This window comes from Mastigoproctus giganteus, chromosome 3 (assembly GCF_048544385.1).
Source record: "Mastigoproctus giganteus isolate SK-2022 chromosome 3, ASM4854438v1, whole genome shotgun sequence".
Classification (NCBI taxonomy): domain Eukaryota; kingdom Metazoa; phylum Arthropoda; class Arachnida; order Uropygi; family Thelyphonidae; genus Mastigoproctus; species Mastigoproctus giganteus.
In genome coordinates, this window is record NC_143577.1 from 42278974 (window position 1) to 42298761 (window position 19788).

A 19788-nucleotide genomic window follows, 5' to 3' on the forward strand; every position below is an offset into this window, starting at 1 on the left:
AAGACCGATGTACAAATTGAAAGAATGTTGCATTAGGGCAAAGTTAGTGATACAGCTAAAGAATAGTTTCCTCAGGATTCAGTGCTGGCCCTATTATCATTAATATTCATTAATGATACTGAAGAAGGCATATGAAGCTTATTGTATAAGTCTGCAGATAATATAAAGGTTGGCAGGGTGGTTAATGACAGGAATGAAGGCATCCTACTGGAGCAAGGCCTAGAAAAATTGGCAGATAGGGGATAGAGGTTGCCCCTATCTGCCTATTTAGGTTTAACTTTGGTAAATGCACAGTACCTGCATTTACCAAATATGGTAGCAGTATTTCCAGAATAACATACCAATGAGGTATGTTCATTATCTGTCACACTCAAAGTGGTGAAAATTAAAGAGATCTAGCAGTAATTGTACACTCCAACATGAGCAGTATGAACAAGCTACTAGAATAGCTCATGAGGTTCAATGAAATGTGGGAACTTGCCAGCAGGAACAAAGAAGTGATTATCCCACTGTGTAAGGCAAGATATGGCCTAATCCATGCCTTGAGTACTAACCACATCTTGAATACTGCATACAGGTCTGGAAGCCTCATTTTAGGAAGGATATTTATCTCTTGGAAAGGGTGCAGAGAAGAGCAATCAGATTAGTCAACCAAAGTCATTTGTGGTAAGGGCACCATAAAAAACTCTGGTTGTGCAAATTGCAGCACTTTAAACTAGGCACTTATGAGGAGACCTGATCGAAATATTTAAGATTTTATATCAATTGAGTAAACAAATTACCATCTAGTATTGTGGAAGTGAGTAGTTTGAAAAAAATTGAAGGAAGAATTAGACATATTACTAGAGAGGTGCTGTAAAAGCTTGTTTCCTAGTATCATTAGCAAAAGTTTACCCTTTAAATTTTATAAACAGACAGCTCTGATATGAAGCTCCTATATTCCATCCACTGAATCAATTTTTCTGTAATGCTTATCATCATGCCAATAGAAATTTTTTCTTCTATGGACACATGGAATGGGTACACATTCATATACAGCATCATAATTATCTTGATTTTCATTCATTACCATATCACACATTTCACTTTCTAACAGCTGTAGGATAACTGAACCATTATTGTCAACACTGAGCACTATTCCACTGCCTCCTCATCCAATAATGGGCTTCCCAAGATGATAAACTGTTAAAGTAATTCACCAATTCAACAAAAATTTTCTTTTAATCCTGATACCTAAAGCAAGATGAATCAGGTTTTTGTTCATCATCACCATATAAAAATAATGTACATATATTTGTAGATGGCACAAGTTATCCAATCCATGAAATGAAATATCTTTATCAACCTTGCAGAACCTTTTGCAGCAACCCAGATGAAATCTTTGACATTAAAGTTATACTGAAATTCATTTACTTCTAATGTGAACTTCAATAACTAACTGCAGATTTTAATGATCGAGAGGTTAGATTAAGGATGGACAGTTAGGTGGAAAATACATTATATTTGAATATAACATGCAAATTTAATACAATGAAAACAATGATCAGTCATGTATGCAAGCTAGAACAGCGGGAGTTCCAGTGTTTAGGGCATTCCAAACAGAAGGATGCCAGATAAATGGTCCCATACTGTACTATATGCATCAGGGTTCCAATGAAGCAATAATATTCAATTTGATTTCAAACTGAGATTTGCGATTCACTTTCTAGAAGACCACTTCATTCTGATCATATCTAGCTTAGCTCTAGTTCAGTTCTACTTTTCATTTACATTGAAAGTAGTCTGGCCATAAGATCATAAGGTCATAAATAAGTATCTTATTTTATATAAAATAAATTGGTATGCCATGCTACATGCACATCAGAAGTTCAGTCTTTAATGAAGTTCTGATAGTAAGAAATAAGTTCTATGTGGATATATACAGAAATATGTGACCTAAATACAAAATTCTGGCAAAAAAAACTTTATGAATTAAGTGTACTGAAATAAAATATAAAAGCTATATTTATGCTAAGAAGCATAAAAGCTCTGAAGTTTCTACCAGTATTTTGGATATAGATCATGTATTACTAATTTTATACAAATGCATCAGATTTTTTGTTATCATCAAATTAAATCATTACAATTACAGAAGCGGCAAAAATGACAGATACATTTAGTATTGAAATTGCATCTATTAGACATAAATGTAGTCATATATCAAAAAGAAAGTGGGATCTCGGAGTTTTGCTTCTTGCCAGTTCATACCAATATTGGCCTGTGCAGTCTCATATCACTTGTATTGAATTATTTCTGAATGTGGATTCCATAAATTGATAATATTGAATGATATTTATGAAGGCATATCAAGCTTAATGTCCAAGTTTGCAAATGATACAAAGGTTGGCAGGGTGGTTAATAACAGTAATGACAGTATGCTACTTCAACAGGATCTAGGAAAATTAGGCAGATGGGTTGAGAAATGGCAACTGAAGTTTAACCTTCACAAATGCAAAGTACTAAATATGGGTAGCGGTTACCCCAGAATAACATACTAACTGTGATATAAACAGAGGGTAGTGGAAAATGAAAAAGACTTGGGGGTAATTGTGCAATCAGATATGAAGTTCACTGAGCAGCACAGACAGGTTGCCAGAACAGCTGATGGGGTTATGTCAATGACATACAGGAACTTTGCCAGCATGGATAATGAGGTGATTAACCCATTGTATAAGGCAATGGTCACCACATCTTGAGTACTGCATACAGGTCCGGAGGCCTCATTTTAGGAAGGATGTAGAGCTGCTGGAATCGGTAAAAAGAACAGCAATGAAATTGGTAAGGGGAACAAAGGGATACTCTTACCACGAAATGCTTGTTCTACAAATTGCATAAATTGCAGCATCTGGAGACTAGGAACCTATGAGGCAATCTGATTGAGGTGTTTAAGGCTTTGAATGGACCGAGCAAGCTCAATGCTGATGGGATTCTTCCTCTTGCTCAGACTATGCACATGAGGGAGCATAAATTCAAATTGAGGGAGGATGGTTGCAGATTAGATGTGTGGAAGTTTATCAACACATGATTACCAGCAATCAACCACTTGCTTTTAGCCAGCAAGTGGTTGATTGCTGGTTGATGGAACAAGCTTCCATCTGTTGTTGTTGAAGTGGATAGCTTAAATAAATTCAAGAAAGAACTAGAAAAACTATTGCCGACCGGGCTAGCCAGGTGGGTAAAGTGACTGCCTGGCAACCCAAAGGTCGCGGGTTCGAATCCCACCTCGGGCTTGGATCAAAGTACTGCAAAAACCTTGGGAGGTGCATTATGGCCACAGAAGCCGAGCGCCAACAACTACCAAAATAAAAAGACAAACTATTGGAGGAAAAGGATAATGAAATGGGAAGTTTTTTTGTTTTTTTTTTTGCTGATGCTGCATACGCTTTATTTCTTACATCATTTACCACTACTAATCTACTAATACAAATACAAATACTAATAATAGATACTAAATAAAGATTTCATCATTCATTTCCAACCAGTAATACTTCTTGTCATTCCACATTAATTTAGCCAATAATATGCTACTAAATGTAGGAAGTTACAAAAAAATCTGATTTTTAATCATTAATTCAGTTAACAAGCAACAGATTTTTTCAAAGGTCAACTATCAAGTGCTGTACAGCTGGCACCAGATTAACATTAATTCACTAATTAAAAATTTATTATACTCTATTTTTAAATTTAATTTTAATTAATTTACTCCAAGCTAAATTCTAGGCATTTTATCTTTATTCATGCAGAAAGTCTGTTTCTCTCTCTTCTGGTTTTAATAAAGCAATTTGCTTGTTTCTTTTAAATGTTATGCCAACATTGCTCTTCAACCCTACCTATGTCACATCAAAATACTGAAGTCATTATTCTTATATATTCTGAAGAATGTTATATGCAAATTGATTTTACCAACAGACCTTCCATTTTTGAAAATGATTATCATAGCCTACTAAACCAAAAGTATGATTCTAACTTAGTCATAGGCATTTCTACCGCAAAGGTTGTGGAAAGTCTATGGATGCATGTAGCTACATGTACACAAGTTACCAATGAAAAATTATGTTCTTATAAATGCTGAGGTAGCACAAATTTCATCAATGAGTAGTGTATCATTTTCAAATTTGAAATTTTTTGTGGACAAGTTTACAGTATGTCTTGGTGTCATTAATGATAAAGCAATAATTGAAGTAAAAGATGTTTCATAATAACAGTTCTCTCAGTTTCATTGTGAGAGCCTAAAATATGCTATTATGAAAGAAGAAGGAACTGATGTATAATGGCCCTTGGTTGGGGAAATGAAAGTGCACAAGGATGCTTAAAATATACCAAATTATCCTAAGACATGTTTGGCACTTTAATACTTTCTCATAACAGTGCTGAGTGCAAGAAAAGAATATGCAACCAGGTTAGAAAAACAAAAACTGAGTTCAGTTCTCTTTCTGGTGAAGCTTAGGAAATGCTACTGACAGCCAAGTCATTGAGCAGGGCCATTGCAATGAACAAAATTTTGACTATTCATTTCTGAAGAGGGTAAAATCTAGAACAGTATCTTTCATGAAACAATCAAAGTCAGTTGATGTCTAATAGAATATCCAAAGCAAAATTCACAGACAGAAAAAAATATTATGTAAGCTAATGTGTAAAAGCATACTGTAGTGGTAAACAATATATCACTACAGTAAACAATATAATGTGTATTTTTCAGTAAACTTTAATTTCTAGTGCAGTGTGGATTTTAAAAAAAAACATCTTACTCTTTCTGAAAAAGCTCCTGTTTCCTGCTTTTTTGAGAAACTCCTGCTTTTTTGCACAAATCCTCCTGTTCTTCATCTGCTTTGCCCAAACCTCTTTTTGTCCTCCTGCTTACAAATGATTGATCTCCAGGTTTTTGAAAGTCAAAATTTGACAGCTGTGTCTTTAACTTGATACTACATGCATATATGCAATGCAAGCTATTTACCATAAGTAAATAGTTCAAAATTTTTTTTCTGCGAGATTAACACATTCTAAGCCATTTTCAAGGAAAAGAAGTACAATAAGTATAGAATTTTTCATGACTAGCATACTTAACATTACTTTATCCTACATATAAAAATCCAAGATTCATATTACTGTATTGAGCTTGCTGTGTTCCTGGGAAAATGTGCATGGCACTCAGTATGCATATTGGAAGATTGAATCCATATACTTCTACAAAAAATGTGCAGCTCACTGTGAGCTTATGATGTTAATACATTGGTAAGGCACACACACACACACTAGGAGTTTATTTGTTTTTTTTATATTAGCTCTGGATATAGGCAAGTATTTAACAAATCAAAAATAATTTAAATATTTACATAAGAGGTTTCAAATTTTAAAATGTATACTAGACCTAAAATTAAACAAAAACAGAAAAGTTGCATTTACCTATGTATTTTACATAACTGTGATGAACATTATTTCCTGCAGCATTAGTAGCAGTACAATCATATCTACCTTCATCTTCTGGGTATGCATGTCTGATAATTAACGAATTTCCATGAACACTGATGTGATGAGATTGTGGTGTATCACCTCTACGTTTATCCCAGCTCCAATGCAAAACTGGATCAGGAAACCCAGTAGCTGTACACGTTATATTAACCGTTTCTCCTTCCATAAAGGTAACATTCTCAGGAAAAATACTAACTATTGGTGGAGCTACAAAAAAAAACAAAAAACAAAAAAAAAAAAAAAGCACTAAATACAAAGTACACCAGAACTTCATTGTTCATGGGAGATTACAATTTCCCTGGAATAATGAAGTAGGACTAGGTTGAGAACTTATGGTAAAGGAAAATAAGCAAGTTCATAGATATTTTTGAATAAAATTTGCACAGCTGCAAAACATGTAGGAATAAAAAAGTTAGTTAATGTAAACAGTGCATTACATTTCAGGCATGTTAGATTTTTATTTCTTAAATTAGCTTATTGGAGGCTTGAAGTGGTGAAACCATGTTTAGTCTCTAGAGCAAAGTTTCCAGCATCCCTACCCCTTCCCCATACTTCTCCTTCAACCCATGCATGGTACCAAGTACTGTACTATAGGTTTTGATACCTTTCGTGTTTGGGGTTTTCATTAAAAAAAAAAAAAAAAAAATTCAATTTTTTATTTTCTACGATTAATACAAGTAAATAATTAATTATCTTCTTACCAATTAATTATTAACCAATAATATATAAAATTAGCTGCTTTCACTTCACTGCACATACCTAATGCAACACATCTTAATGTAATAATCACTCCATGTTATGTAATATTTTATAACCAACATTGTGTGAAATGCAACACATATTTCAGGATTTAATAGTTAAACAACTGTAATATACCCTCACTGCTTTCATAATGCAGTTTACTTATTTCTTCCTGGATTTTAATAACAATTGAAATATAACATATATTTAAAATTTTTGCTATGACTAATAAAATAAGCAAATATAATAATTTACAATTTATACAATTAGTAAACAAATAACAAAAAATGGGAAAAAGGCAATAACTTTAATGTGTGAACTGAGATTCTGGTTCTAGATATCCACTATATTTCCCCAATCAGCAGACAGTAACATAACATTCAGTGCATCAGCTAAGTATACAGTATATGGACAGCTTACATGATATTAGCATTAGCAGAGGCATATGATGCAAAAAAGCAAGCTTATACAGCATCAGACAAAAAAAATCCCATTTAACGCAACCATTTGCTCTAAAAGTTTGTCCAGTTCTTCCTTGAATTCATATAAGCTATCAACTTCCACAATGACAGACTTTACCCACTGGCTAAAGGCAACTTTCCATGCATCTATTCTAGAACTGACTTTCTTCAATTTTAATTTATGCCCCCTCGGGTTTGTAATCTGAGCAAAAGGAAAACTCCCATCAGCATTCAGCCTGCTCAAAACATTCAAGACCTTATCACCTCAATCAAATCACCTAGCAGGTGCCTACTCTCCAGACGCTTCAATTTGCAGAACTTAAGCCTTTCTTGGTAAGAGGATCCCTCGTTCGCTTCACCAACCTTGTTGCCCTTTTCTGTACTCATTCTAGAAACTCTACATCCTTCCTAAAATGGTCTCCAGACCTGTACGCAGTACTCAAGGTGACCTAACCATTGACTTATACAAAGGAATAATCACCTCCTTATCATAACACAAAGGAATAATCACCTCCTTATCACTACTAGCAAAATTCCTGTATATCATTGACAAGACCCCAAGACCTGCTCTGGCAGTCTGACTGCGCTGCTCAGAAAATTTCACATCTGACTGCACAATTACCCCCCAGGTCATTTTCATTATCCACTACCCTGAGTGTAGTACTGCACCATTGGTACATTTATCTGGGATTACTTCTACCCATATGCAGTACTTTGCATTTATCAATCTAGAAAAGCTGAATAGATGAACTCCTCAGCTCATCTGTCCAGCTTTTCTAGATCCTGTTGAAGTAGAATACTGTCATTAACAACCCTGCCAACCTTTGTATCATCTGAAATCTTGGACATTAAGCCTGATATACCTTTATGAATATCATTGATAAATATACAAAACAACAATAGGCCCAACACAGAACCCTCGGGGACTCCACTAGTAACTGCTCTCCTTGGACTAATAACATTAGTCCATGAAGAGCAGTGTCAATTGATTACCACTCTTTGTTGTCTCCCACTCGACCACCCTTTCATCCATTGTAGCAACTTGTCTTTAATGCATACTACTCCAATTTGTACAGCAATCTTCCATGTGCAACAGTATCAAAAGCTTTTCTGAAATCCAAGTCTATGATATCAGAATAATTTTTTCCATCCAGTTCCTTTATGACCACATCATAGTATGGAATCAAATTGGTCAGATAAGACTTCCCCTTAACAAACCCACTGTGTCTGAATTATTACTGCAGTCTTATCTAGATGATCCTGTAATGCTTCTTTAACCAGTTATTGTTATTTGGTTTTTTTTTTTAGGAGCATTAGCAACTAAGGCCATATTGCTCCGGGATATGTGGTGGTCATTCCCTGACCTTTCCACATCCTCCGTATTTGGTGGTGATGGGCTTGAACCCCGGTCTAATCAAGAAGCATGTGCAATGCACTGCTGCTCCTTCCCACCTGGCTACTCTTTAACCAGTGACTCCATTACTTTCCCCAGAACAGAAGTTAAACTAACAGGTCTGTAATTACTTCTGTCATCCTTTGATCCCTCTTTTGTGAATTGAGGATACATTTTGAATTTATGCCCTGAGAGGGCATAAATTCAAATTGAGGAAAGACAGATGTAGGATAGACGTGCAGAAATTTGCCTTTAGCCAGCGAGTGGTTGGTTGGTGGAACAGACTTCCATCCCTTGTGGTGGAGGTTGATAGCCTAAATAAGTTTAAGGCTCAGCTGGACAGGTATTTTGAACGAACAGAGGGGTGAAGTGGAAGTGGGTTTTTTTTTTTTTTTTTTTTGGCTGATGCTGCATAAGCTTGCTTTCTTGCATCAAATGCCTCTACTAATGCTAATGCTAATTTGCACATCTCCTGTAAGTGGGGACCGACCCTGAATTCAAGGATGCTCTCATAATTATGTCTAACTGTTTGCTTACTTCCTTTGTTGCCTCCTTTAATATAACTGGATAGATCTCATCTACCTCAGGTGCCTTTCGTATGTTTAACTTCAACAATTTCTCCTCCACTTTGCTCTCAGTTATTACAAATTCATTAAGCTTCCAGCTAGAGTTTGATAAATGACAGACATCCCCTTCCCTAAAGAATTCCTCATATGTGAATTTAAATGAAAAAATACTCATTCAGTTTGTCAGCTATCTGAGCAGGATCTTCAACAACCAAACCATTGATATTGAGTGGACCAATTTGATTCATCCCTTCCTTCTAGAGTTTATATAACTAAAGAAGTCTTTGCTGTTTTTCTTTGCATCCTTTGCCAAAGATTTCTCATAATTTGCCTTTGCTTCTCTAACCTCCTTTGTGACTTGATTACAGACTAGTTTATATCTACCATAGGCATCTGTGTTGCCTAATAATTTATATGCATCCCATTCATTTTTCTTCTCTGCCACGTCTCATTATTTTGTGTGACATCCATTGTGGCCTAAACCTCAAACAGTATTTCTTAATCGGTATGAAAATCCTAGTAGCTTCCATGATTTATTCCTTGAATGCTTCCCATTTAGAATTTGCTGTTAGTAACATCATCAGTTAGTCCCACTGTATAGAATTTAAAAACTGTCTGAGACCACTGTCATCATCTTTACAAAAGCAAAATCCCTTCCCGTTACCCCCGATGGTAGTTATGTCTTTAAGTAATGCCCACATCAGTACACTGTGATCACTGCCACCTAGTGGTTCCTTTAACTGCAAATTCTTAATGCATGAATAATCACTGCTGATAATCAGATCAAGAGTATTACTATCTCTTCTTGCTTCTCAAACATGCTGCTGTAGAAAACAATCATCCAATAACTCTACAAATGTCTTGCTAGTGTGTGAGTGACCAACTCACAAGCTCCAGTCAATATCTGGGAAGTTAAAATCCCCCATTATAAGATATTCTGATTTACTGGCCCACTATTTTTCTGTACAGTTGTTCGTTGTACTCATCAGGGTCACTAGGCCTATAACACACTCCTACTCTTATTTTTGATTTCCCAGTGCTTATGTCACACCAAACTGACTCAAAATTGCACTGTCCATCTATGTCAATTGGATGCAGTTCCTTAGATTTTATGTGTTTCTTAACTCACAGCATAAGTTCTCCTCCCTTCCCAACTTGTCTATCCTTTCTGTACACATTGTATTCCTCATATTCCAATTCTGCACTGCTTATATTTGTGTGTAACCATGTCTCTGATATCCGAACAATATTTTCCTCTGATGTCTTGACCAGTACTTGAAATTCATGAAATTTATTTACTAGATTCCTAGCATTGGTCTACATGCAAGTATACATGCACTTGTTCTTACTCTTAGTTACCCTAACATTGTACCCATGTATTTACTTGTTCCGTGATGACTTCCACCAATGTTGTGTGAGTTGGGCACTCACACAACATGCACTAGACTTTTGTGAATTTATTGGATGACTGTTTTCTAGAACAGCATGTTAGAGCGGTCACAAGAGACAGCAATACTCTTGATCTGATTACCAGCAGTGGTTCATCATGCATTAAACAAATGCAGATAAAAGAACAACTAGGTAGCAGTGATCACAGTATAATGATGAGGGATTTACTTAAAGATGTAACTGCCATCAAGGGTAAGGTTAGAAAGAAGACTACAGCAGTCTCATACAGTTTTTAAATTCTATACAGTGGGACTAACTTATATTTGTTACCAACAACAAATTCTAAATTGGAAGCATTCAGGGAAATAATCATAGAAACTACTACGCTTTTTACCAACTAAGAAATACAGTTGGAAGCTTAGACCTAAATGGATGTCAGAGGTTGGAAGCTTAGACCTAAATGGATGAGACATGTGGCAGAGAATAAAAGTGCATGGGATACGTAGTAGTAGTAATAGTAGTGGCATGTGATATGGGCTTCTGCGGCCCAGCCAAAAAAAAAAAAAAAAAAAACACACCATTCCCTCCAAATGCCTGTCCAGTTCCTCTTTAAATTTATTCAACCTATCAACTTCCACAACGACGGATGGAAGTTTGTTCCAGCAATTAACAACCCGCTGGCTAAAGGAAAATTTCCGCACATCTATTCTACATCTGTCCTTTCTTAATTTGAATTTATGCCCCATTAGGTTCGTAATCTGAACAAGTGGAAGGATCCCATCAGAATTCAGCGTGCTAAACCTTCAAGACCTTATACACCTCAATCAGATCACTGTGCAGGTGCCTAGTCTCCAGCCACTGCAATTTGCAGAAATTAAGCCTCTCTTGGTAAGAGGATCCCTTCATTCCCCTCACCAATCTTGTTGCCCTTCGCTGTACAAGCTCAAGTAAATCTACATCCTTCCTAAAATGAGGCCTCCACACCTGTACGCAGTACTCAAGGCGTGGCTTGACCATTGCCTTCTACAGAGGGACAATCACCTCCTTCTCCCTGCTAGCAAAATTCCTATATATCATTAACAAAACCCCATGACCTGCCCTGGCAGCCTGTCTGCATTGCTCAGAAAACTTCATATCTGACTGCACAATTACTCCCAGGTCTTTTTCATTTTCTACCACCTTAAGTGTAGTACCACACAGTTGGTACATTTCTCTGGGCTTACTTCTACCCATATGCAGTACTTTGCATTTGTCAAGGTTAAACTTCAGTTGCCACTTCTTAGCCCATCTGCCCAAATTATCTAGATTCTGTTGCAGTAGCACACTGCCATTACTGTCATTAACAACCCTGCCAACCTTTGTATCATCTGCAAACTTCGACATTAAGCCTGATATACCTTCATCAATATCATTGATAAATATACAAAACAACAGTGGACCCAACACCGAACCCTGTGGGACTCCACTAATAACATTAGTCCACGAAGAGCAGCACCCATTAATTACCACCCTCTGTCTTCTCCCACTCAACCATCCTTTTATCCATTGTAGCAACTTACCCTTAATACCAATTCTGTTCCAATTTGTACAATAGTCTTCCATGCGCAACAGTGTCAAAAGCTTTCCTGAAATCCAAATATATGATATCAAAATTATTTTTTGCATCCAGTTCCTCCACATCATAATAGCCTATCAAATTTGTCAGACAAGACTTTCCCTTAACAAACCCATGCTGTGTCTGAATTATTGCTGCAGTCTAATCTAGATGATCCTGCAATGCATCTTTAACCAGTGACTCCATTATTTTACCCGGAACAGAAGTTAAACTAACTGGTCTGTAATTACTCGTGTCACCCTTCGATCCCCCTTTTGTGAAATGGGGATACATTTGCACATCTCCAGTCCGTGGGAACCTCCCCTGAGTCCAAGGAAGCTCTCATAATTATGGCTAAGGACTTGCTTAGTTGTTTTGCTGTCTCCTTTAATATAACTGGATAGATCCCATCCACCAGTGCTTTTCTTATGTTTAACTTCAAGTGTGAATGTAGATGCAAAATACTCATTCAGTTTGTTTACTATCTGAGCAGCATCATCAACAGTTGAACCATCAATATCAAGTGGACCAATCAGATTCATCCCCTTCCTTTTAGAGTTTATATAAGTAAAGAAATCCTTGTGTTTTTCTTAGCATCTTTTGCCGAAGATTTCTCGTAATCTGCCTTCGCCTGCCTAACCTCCTTTGTGACCTGATTACAGACTAGCTTATATCTGCTATAGGCTTCTGTGTCACTTGATAATTTATATGCATCCCATGCATTTTTCTTCTCTGTTATGAGTCTCATTAGTTCATTAGATAACCATTTAGGCCTAAACCTAAATTATCAGTGATACAGAAGACACGGCAGACATAACCTAGTCTATAATCGATTGCAAGCCAAAGAAGATTGCAAGAAGTCTCTGCTTCTTTATATTAACTTATATTAATTCCTTATATTATATATATAACTTACATATAATTGCTTATATTAACCATAAAAAAAACAAAGGGGTTGAATCACACTGGTCCATTTGATGTCAATGGTTTAACTGGGGATTATCCTGCTCTTGCTGGTGACAGGCTGAATAGGTATTTTTCATCTACAGCAATACATGAGCAGTTCTTTACGGAGGGGGATTCCAGAAGTTTATCAAACTCTGACAGGGAGCTACACAATTTTATGATAACTGAGAGGAAAGTGGAGTGGAAGAGAATTTGTTGAAGTTAAACATAAAAAAGGCACTGCGGATGGATAGGATCTGCCTAATTATATTAAGGGAGGCAGCAGAGAATGCAAGCAAACCCTAACAGCACACAGAAATGGAAACTATAGGGAATTTTAGAATTGGTGAAAGAAATCCATAATTATGAAAGCATTTTTGGATTCAGGGGAGTTTCCTATGGATTGGACATGTGCTAATGTATCCCCAGTTCATAAAGGGGGATGAAAAGGTGATATGGATAATTACATAGCTGTTAATTTAACTGTTCCAGGGAAACGAATGTAATCTCTGAATAAAGAAGTAATGCTGGACCATCTAGACAGGAATGCAATTATACTGCAGTCACAACGTGGATTTGTTAAGAGGTGATTCTGTCTTACCAATCTGATTGCATACTGTGATGAAATAAGAAAGGAAATAGACACAAAAAAACTCTTGATACTGTTGCACATAAAAGACTTGTACAAATTGGAGCAGCGTTGCATTAAAGGCAATTTACTGCTATTTACTGCATTAAAACTAAAGTTTGTAATGATATATGCACGAGCATTCAGTCACGATGATAAAGAGGTTGAAGAAATGTACACTAAAATTGAGAGACTGCTTGATGAACAGAAAACTCACTACATAATCATTATGGGGGACTTCAATGCTAAGACTGGAAAGGGAAAAAACAGCACACAGAAATGGAAACTATAGGGAATTTCAGAATTGGTGAAAGAAATTAAAGATGTGAAAGACTTGTGGAATTTGCAGAATCTCGAGGAATGTCAGTAATTAACACTTTTTTCAAGAAAAGGATGAACAGAAAGTGGACACGGAAGAGTCCAAATGGATTAACAACTAATGAAATTAACTTCATCCACAATAACAGAAGTTATATTGTGAACGCTATTACAATCCTGAATAACGTAAATGTCGGAAGTCATCACAGAATGGTAAGATGCACACTTGATATAGATGTAAGAAAAGAAAGGAAAAAACTGACTCGAGTAAATAATACAGAGGTCTTTGAGATAACAGAAGAAGAGAAAAAGCAGTATGTACTGGAACTTAAAAACACATTTGAGCTTCTGCACACTGCTCAGGACCAAGATATCGAGGAATATTACAACTTTCTGAAAGTGATAAAGCCCAAGAAACCTATAGGTAAAAAGAAATCCAAAGAAGAAAAAATTAGTCAAGAAACACTTGTCACGATGAACCGAAGACAACAAATGAAGAGCAAGATAAACACTGACAAGGACAAAATTGAGTATACTGAGTTATGCAAAGCATTAGAAAAAGACTCGGAGGGGACATAAAAATATTTAACACAAGAAAAGTAGAATAAGCATTAAGGGAAAACAAAGGATTAAATCAGCAGTCATGAGCGGTAATACAGAAAGACAAATAATACTGAATCTGAAGAATAGAGATGGTTATCACTATTCTTCAGATTCACTATTCTTATAAACAGCAGGGAAAGCATAATTCAAATAGTAGAAGCCTACTATAAAGTATTATATAAGGAGCAAAGGAATGATGCCAGCAGTGGGAAAGATGGATCACAAATTAGCAACACAAGGTACATACCCGATATCCGTCCTGATGAGGTAGAACATGCATTAAAGAAAATAAAGAATCAAAAAGCCCCAGATGAAAAGGAATAAACTGGAAATTATAAACCAATTAGCTTGTTTTCCCACATCTACAAGTTGTTCACAAGGGTAATTACTAACAGATTAGAAAGAATATTTGATGAGAATCAACTAAAAGAGCAAACTAGCTTTAGGACAGAATTCTCAACTATGAATCAGCTTCACATAACATTACAGCTAATGGAGAAAGCAAATGAATATAAAACGCCATTATGCCAGGCATTTGTGGATTATGAAAAGGCATTTGACTCCATACAGCATATGGAAATGTTTTGGGCACAGGAAAGACAAGGCATAGACATCCCATGCATTATGATTTTGAAGAAAATATATGAAGAAAGGGATATAATTATTGAAGTAGCAGAAATTTAAAATGTGGATTCATATACTTATGTTGGACAAGTCATTAGCTGTAATAATGATAAATGGCTGGAAGTCAAGAGAAAAATAAATTTCAGATGGATAGCTCTCAGGAAATATAGTCAAATACCGAGGAGCAATACCTTCGGGAGACAACTAGAGGGAGCAATACTCTTGATTTGATTATCAGTAGTGATTCTTCATGCATTAAGAATCTGCAGATACAGGAACCACTAGGTGGCAGTGATCACAGTGTGCTGAGGTGGGATTTACTCAAGGTGGTAACTACCATCAGGGGTAAAGAGAAGGGTTATTGCTTTAGTAAAGGCGACTATGATGGTCTGAGACAGTATTTAAATTCTATACAGTGGGACCAACTAATGATGTTACCAACAGCAAACTCAAAATGGGAAGCATTCAAAGAGCTTATCTTGGAAGCTACTAGGCTTTACATACCAACTAAGAAATACTGTTAAAGGTTCAGGCCTAAATGGATGTCAAATGAACTAATGAGACATATGGCAGAGAAGAAAAATGCATGAGATACATATAAATTAACATGTGACACAGAAGCCTATGATAGTTATAAGTTGATCTGTAACCAAGTTACAAAGGAGGTTAGGCAGGCGAAGGCAGATTACGAGAAATCTTTGGCAAGGGATGCAAAGAAAAACAGCAAGGAGTTCTTTACTTATGTAAACTCTAGAAGGAAGGGGATGAATCAGATTGGTCCACTTGATATCGATGGTTCAACTGTTCATGATCCTCCTCAGGTAGCTAACAAACTAAATCAATATTCTGCATCTACATTCACACATGAGGAGTTATAGATGAAGATGATAGATGAAGTAAACACTGACAGTGAGCTAGATGATCTTGTAATAATTGAGAGTAAAGTGGAGGAGAAATTGTTGAAGATAAATACAAGACAGGCACTTCAGGTGGATGGGATCTATCCAGTTATAATAAAGGAGGCAGCAAAGGAAGTAAGCAATCTGTTAGCCATAATTATGAGAGCTTCCTTGGACTCAGGGGAGGTACCCACAGACTGGAGATGTGCAAATGTAACCCCAATTCACAAAGGAGGATCAAAGGCTAACACAAGTAATTATAGACCTGTGAGTTTAACTTCTGTTCCATGAAAATTAATGGAAGCACTGGTTAAAGAAGCACTGCAGGATCATCTTGACAAGAATTCAGTTATAACTCAGACAGAGCATGGTTTTGTTAAGGGAAGGTCTTGCCTGACCAATTTGAGTGGATACTATGATGTAGTCACAAAAGAATTGGATGCAGGGAATAACTTTGATATTATATATTTGGATCTTAGAAAGGCTTTTGATACTGTTGCACATGGAAGACTGCTGCACAAATTGGAGCAGTGTGGCATTGGTGGAAAATTGTTGCAATGGATAAAGGGATGGTTGAGTGGCAGAAGACAGAGAGTGGTAATTAATGGACACTGCTCATTGTGGACTAATGTTATTAGTGGAGTCCCTCAGGGTTCAGTGTTGGGTCCATTGTTGTTTTCTGTATTTATAAATAATACTGATGATGGTATATCAAGCTTAATGTCCAAGTTTGCAGACGATACAAAGGTTGGCAGGGTTGTTAAGGACACTACTGACGCTATGCTGCTGCAACAGGATCTGGAAAGGTTGAGCAGATGGGCTTCAAGGTGGCAAATGAAGTTTAACATTGACAAATGTAAAATACTACATATGGGAAACAGCAACCCCAGAGCAACATATCAACTCTGTGGTATACAGAGTTGATATGTTGCTCTGGGAGTGGTAGAGAATGAAAAGGACCTTGGGGTAATTGTGCAGGCAGATATGAAATTCTCTGAGCAGTGCAGACGGGCTGCAAGAGTAGCTCATGGTGTCTTATCAATGATATACAGGAATTTTTCTAGGAGGGATAGGGAGGTGATTATTCCCTTGTATAAGGCAATGGTCAGGCCACACCTTGAGTACTGTATACAGGTCTGGAGGCCTCATTTCAAGAAGGATGTAGAGCTGCTGGAATGAGTACAGAGAAGGGCAACAAGGTTAGTGAACGGAACGAAGGGTTGCTCTTATGAAGAAAGGCTTAAGTTTTGCAAATTACAGTGTCTGGAGACTAGGCACCAGCAAGGTGATCTGATAGAGGTGTACAAAGCCTTGAATGGTTTGAGCATGCTCAATGCTGACGGGATACTGCCTCTTGCTCAGAATAATCACCTGAGAGGGCATAAATTCAAATTGAGGAAAGACAGATGTAGGATAGATGTGCGGAAATTTGCCTTTAGCCAGCGGGTAGTTGGTTGGTGGAACAGACTTTCATCCCTTGTTGTGGAAGTTGATAGCCTAAATAAATTTAAGGCTCAGCTGGACAGGTATTTCGAACGAACGGAGGGGTGAAATGTATACTTCCTACCATGACTAATGGAAGTGAAACTTAGGCACTCACCAAAAGAATGGAAGAGAAGGTAAAAACTACACAGCAAAGAATGGAATGAATTATATTATGAATCAGAATTTTGGATAAGAAGAGAAACACATGCATTAGGCAGAAAACAGAAGTAAAGGACATTCTTATCAAAACTAAAGAACTGAAATGGACTTGGGCAGGACACATAGCTCGAAGACATGATGACAGATGGACTAAGAAAATAGCAGAATGGTACTCAAGAAGAGCTAAAAGAAAACCTGGAAGACAACAACAGAGATGGACAGATGAAATTCCAGTGTTCATGGGCAGTAAATGGATGGCCAATGCACAAAACAGAAGGAACTAGGAAGTTGCTGGAGAGGCCTTCATTCTGCAGTGACCTGAAAATGGATAATGATGATGATGACTGCTATGGATAATGAGCCAATTGGGTGTGAGAAAACTGATTGTGGTTATCCATGGGCAATGCTCTTTGTGAACTAATGTTATTAGTGGAGTCCTCTAGGGTTTAGTGCTGGGCCCACTGTTAGATAAACTATTGAGACACATGGCAGAGAAGAAAATGCATGGGATGCATATTAACAGTACCAATAAAGGTATATCAGGCTTAATGTCTAAGTTTGTAGATGATACAAAGGTTGGCAGGTGGTTAATGACAGTAATCATGGTAAACTACTGCATCAAGATCTAAAAAAATTAAGTAGATGTGCTGATAAATGCCAGTTGAAGTTTAACATTGACAAATGCAAGGTACTGCATATGGGTAGCAGTAATCTCAAATTAACATACCAAATGTGTGTACTACACTCAAGATAGGCGGAAAATAAAAAATACCTGTTGGTAATTGTGCAGTAAGATATATGGAGTTCTCTGAGCAATGCAGATAGACTGCCAGGTCAGCTCATGGGGTTTAGTCGATGATATACAGGAACTTTGCTACCAGGGATTAGGAGGTGATTATCACACTGTACAAAGTAATGGTCAGGCCACATTTTACTACTGTATTGAGATCTGGAGGTCTTATTTTAGGAAGGATGTACAGCTTGTGGAACAGATGCAGAGAAGGGCAATGAAACTGGTGAGAAGAACAAAAGGGTGCTCTTACCAAGAAAGGCTTCAGTTCTAAAAAATGAAGCATCTATAGACTTAACATCTACATGGTGATCTGACTGAGGTTGTTGTTGTTGTTATTTGGTTTTTAGGAGAATTAGCAACTAAGGCCATATTGCTCCGGGATATGCGGTGGTCATTTCCTGACCTTTCCGCATCCTCCGTATTTGGTGGTGACGGGCTCGAACCCCGGTCTAATCAAGAAGCGTGTACTATGCACTGCTGCTCCTTCCCACCCGGCTACAGAGGCGCCTCTGACTGAGGTGTTTAAGGCTTTGAATTGTTTGAGCAACTTAATGTTGATAGGATTCTTCCTCTTTGCTCAGACTACGCACATGAGCAGGCATAAATTTAAACTGAGGAAGAATGATTGCAGAATAAAGATGTGTGAAAGTTTTCCTTCATCCAGTAGGTGGTTGATTGTTGGAACAAACTTTCATCTGTTGTTGAGGAAGTAGAAAGTTTGAATAAATTCTGGGAAGAACTGGACAAACTATTGGAATGGATTGACAGGTGATGTAAGAATTTGTGTTTCTGTATCCCAGGATAACATATCTTAGCTCAGGATAACAGCCTGTTTTTTCCCTAAATAAAGCACCAAATTCATCGTGGCACCAGCAAGTATTTCTGTAGTTGCAGAATTTTGTTTATATTTGTTAATGTAAAGATTAATGTAGAGTCTCAGTGTGCATTTTAAGTTTTAAAGTTATTGTGGCTTTTCTATTTTCATCAGTGAGCAAGGGGTTAAAAACCCCTAGAACAGCCAATTTGAACAGCAATTCTAAATTCTGTAATCAATTATATCCTATCAAGAATGCAGGGAACAGTTCTGTTTCAATTATTCTGAAAAATCTGTATCAAATATGCCCTTCAACCATCATAGTTATTTATATTATTTATGTGAGAGTGAAATTCTCCTACTGTGGCCTTAGCCAATTACAATGCTATCAATAATGGATCCAGAGCATAAGCATAGTGTAAAGTTAGCTATGTGCATCTTTATGCCAATTCTGTTTTCCAGGTATTTGCATCTGTGAGAGGATGTTAGTGAAAGTCACCTCAACAACAAACATATTTCACATTGTATTAGAAGCCATTGGAATTTCTGTTGCAGGTTTTTTCGGGTTTTCAGAGTGAGTACTGCAGGATAATAATTTGTGAAGTCAAGCAACTAGCTATCTTGCAAGGGATTGTACTGGGTATTTCTTGCCAATGGCAATGAGGGAGACTACTCTTTGACACCTAAGGGGAAAAAAATGGGGATATTTTTTTTTTTTTTTTTTTTTTTTTTTTTTATGAAAATCCCAAACACGAAAGGTATCAAAACCTATAGTACTTAGTACCATGCATGGGTTGAAGGAGAAGTATGGGGGCGGGGGGGGGGGGGGGGGGGGGTGCCGGAAACTTTGCTCTAGGGCCTAAACATG

General features: G+C 37.0%; 1 protein-coding gene across 1 annotated transcript in view; it reads right to left on the reverse strand.

The window, feature by feature from the left end:
• The window catches only part of LOC150087903 (hemicentin-1-like), a 1496027-nt gene that overhangs the window by 1325845 nt on the left and 150394 nt on the right, over window positions 1-19788 (reverse strand). The window contains exon 11 of the mRNA XM_090369959.1: window positions 5443-5715. Within this exon, the coding sequence (XP_090226085.1) occupies window positions 5443-5715 (273 nt within the window). The remainder of the gene's footprint in view (window positions 1-5442; window positions 5716-19788) is intronic.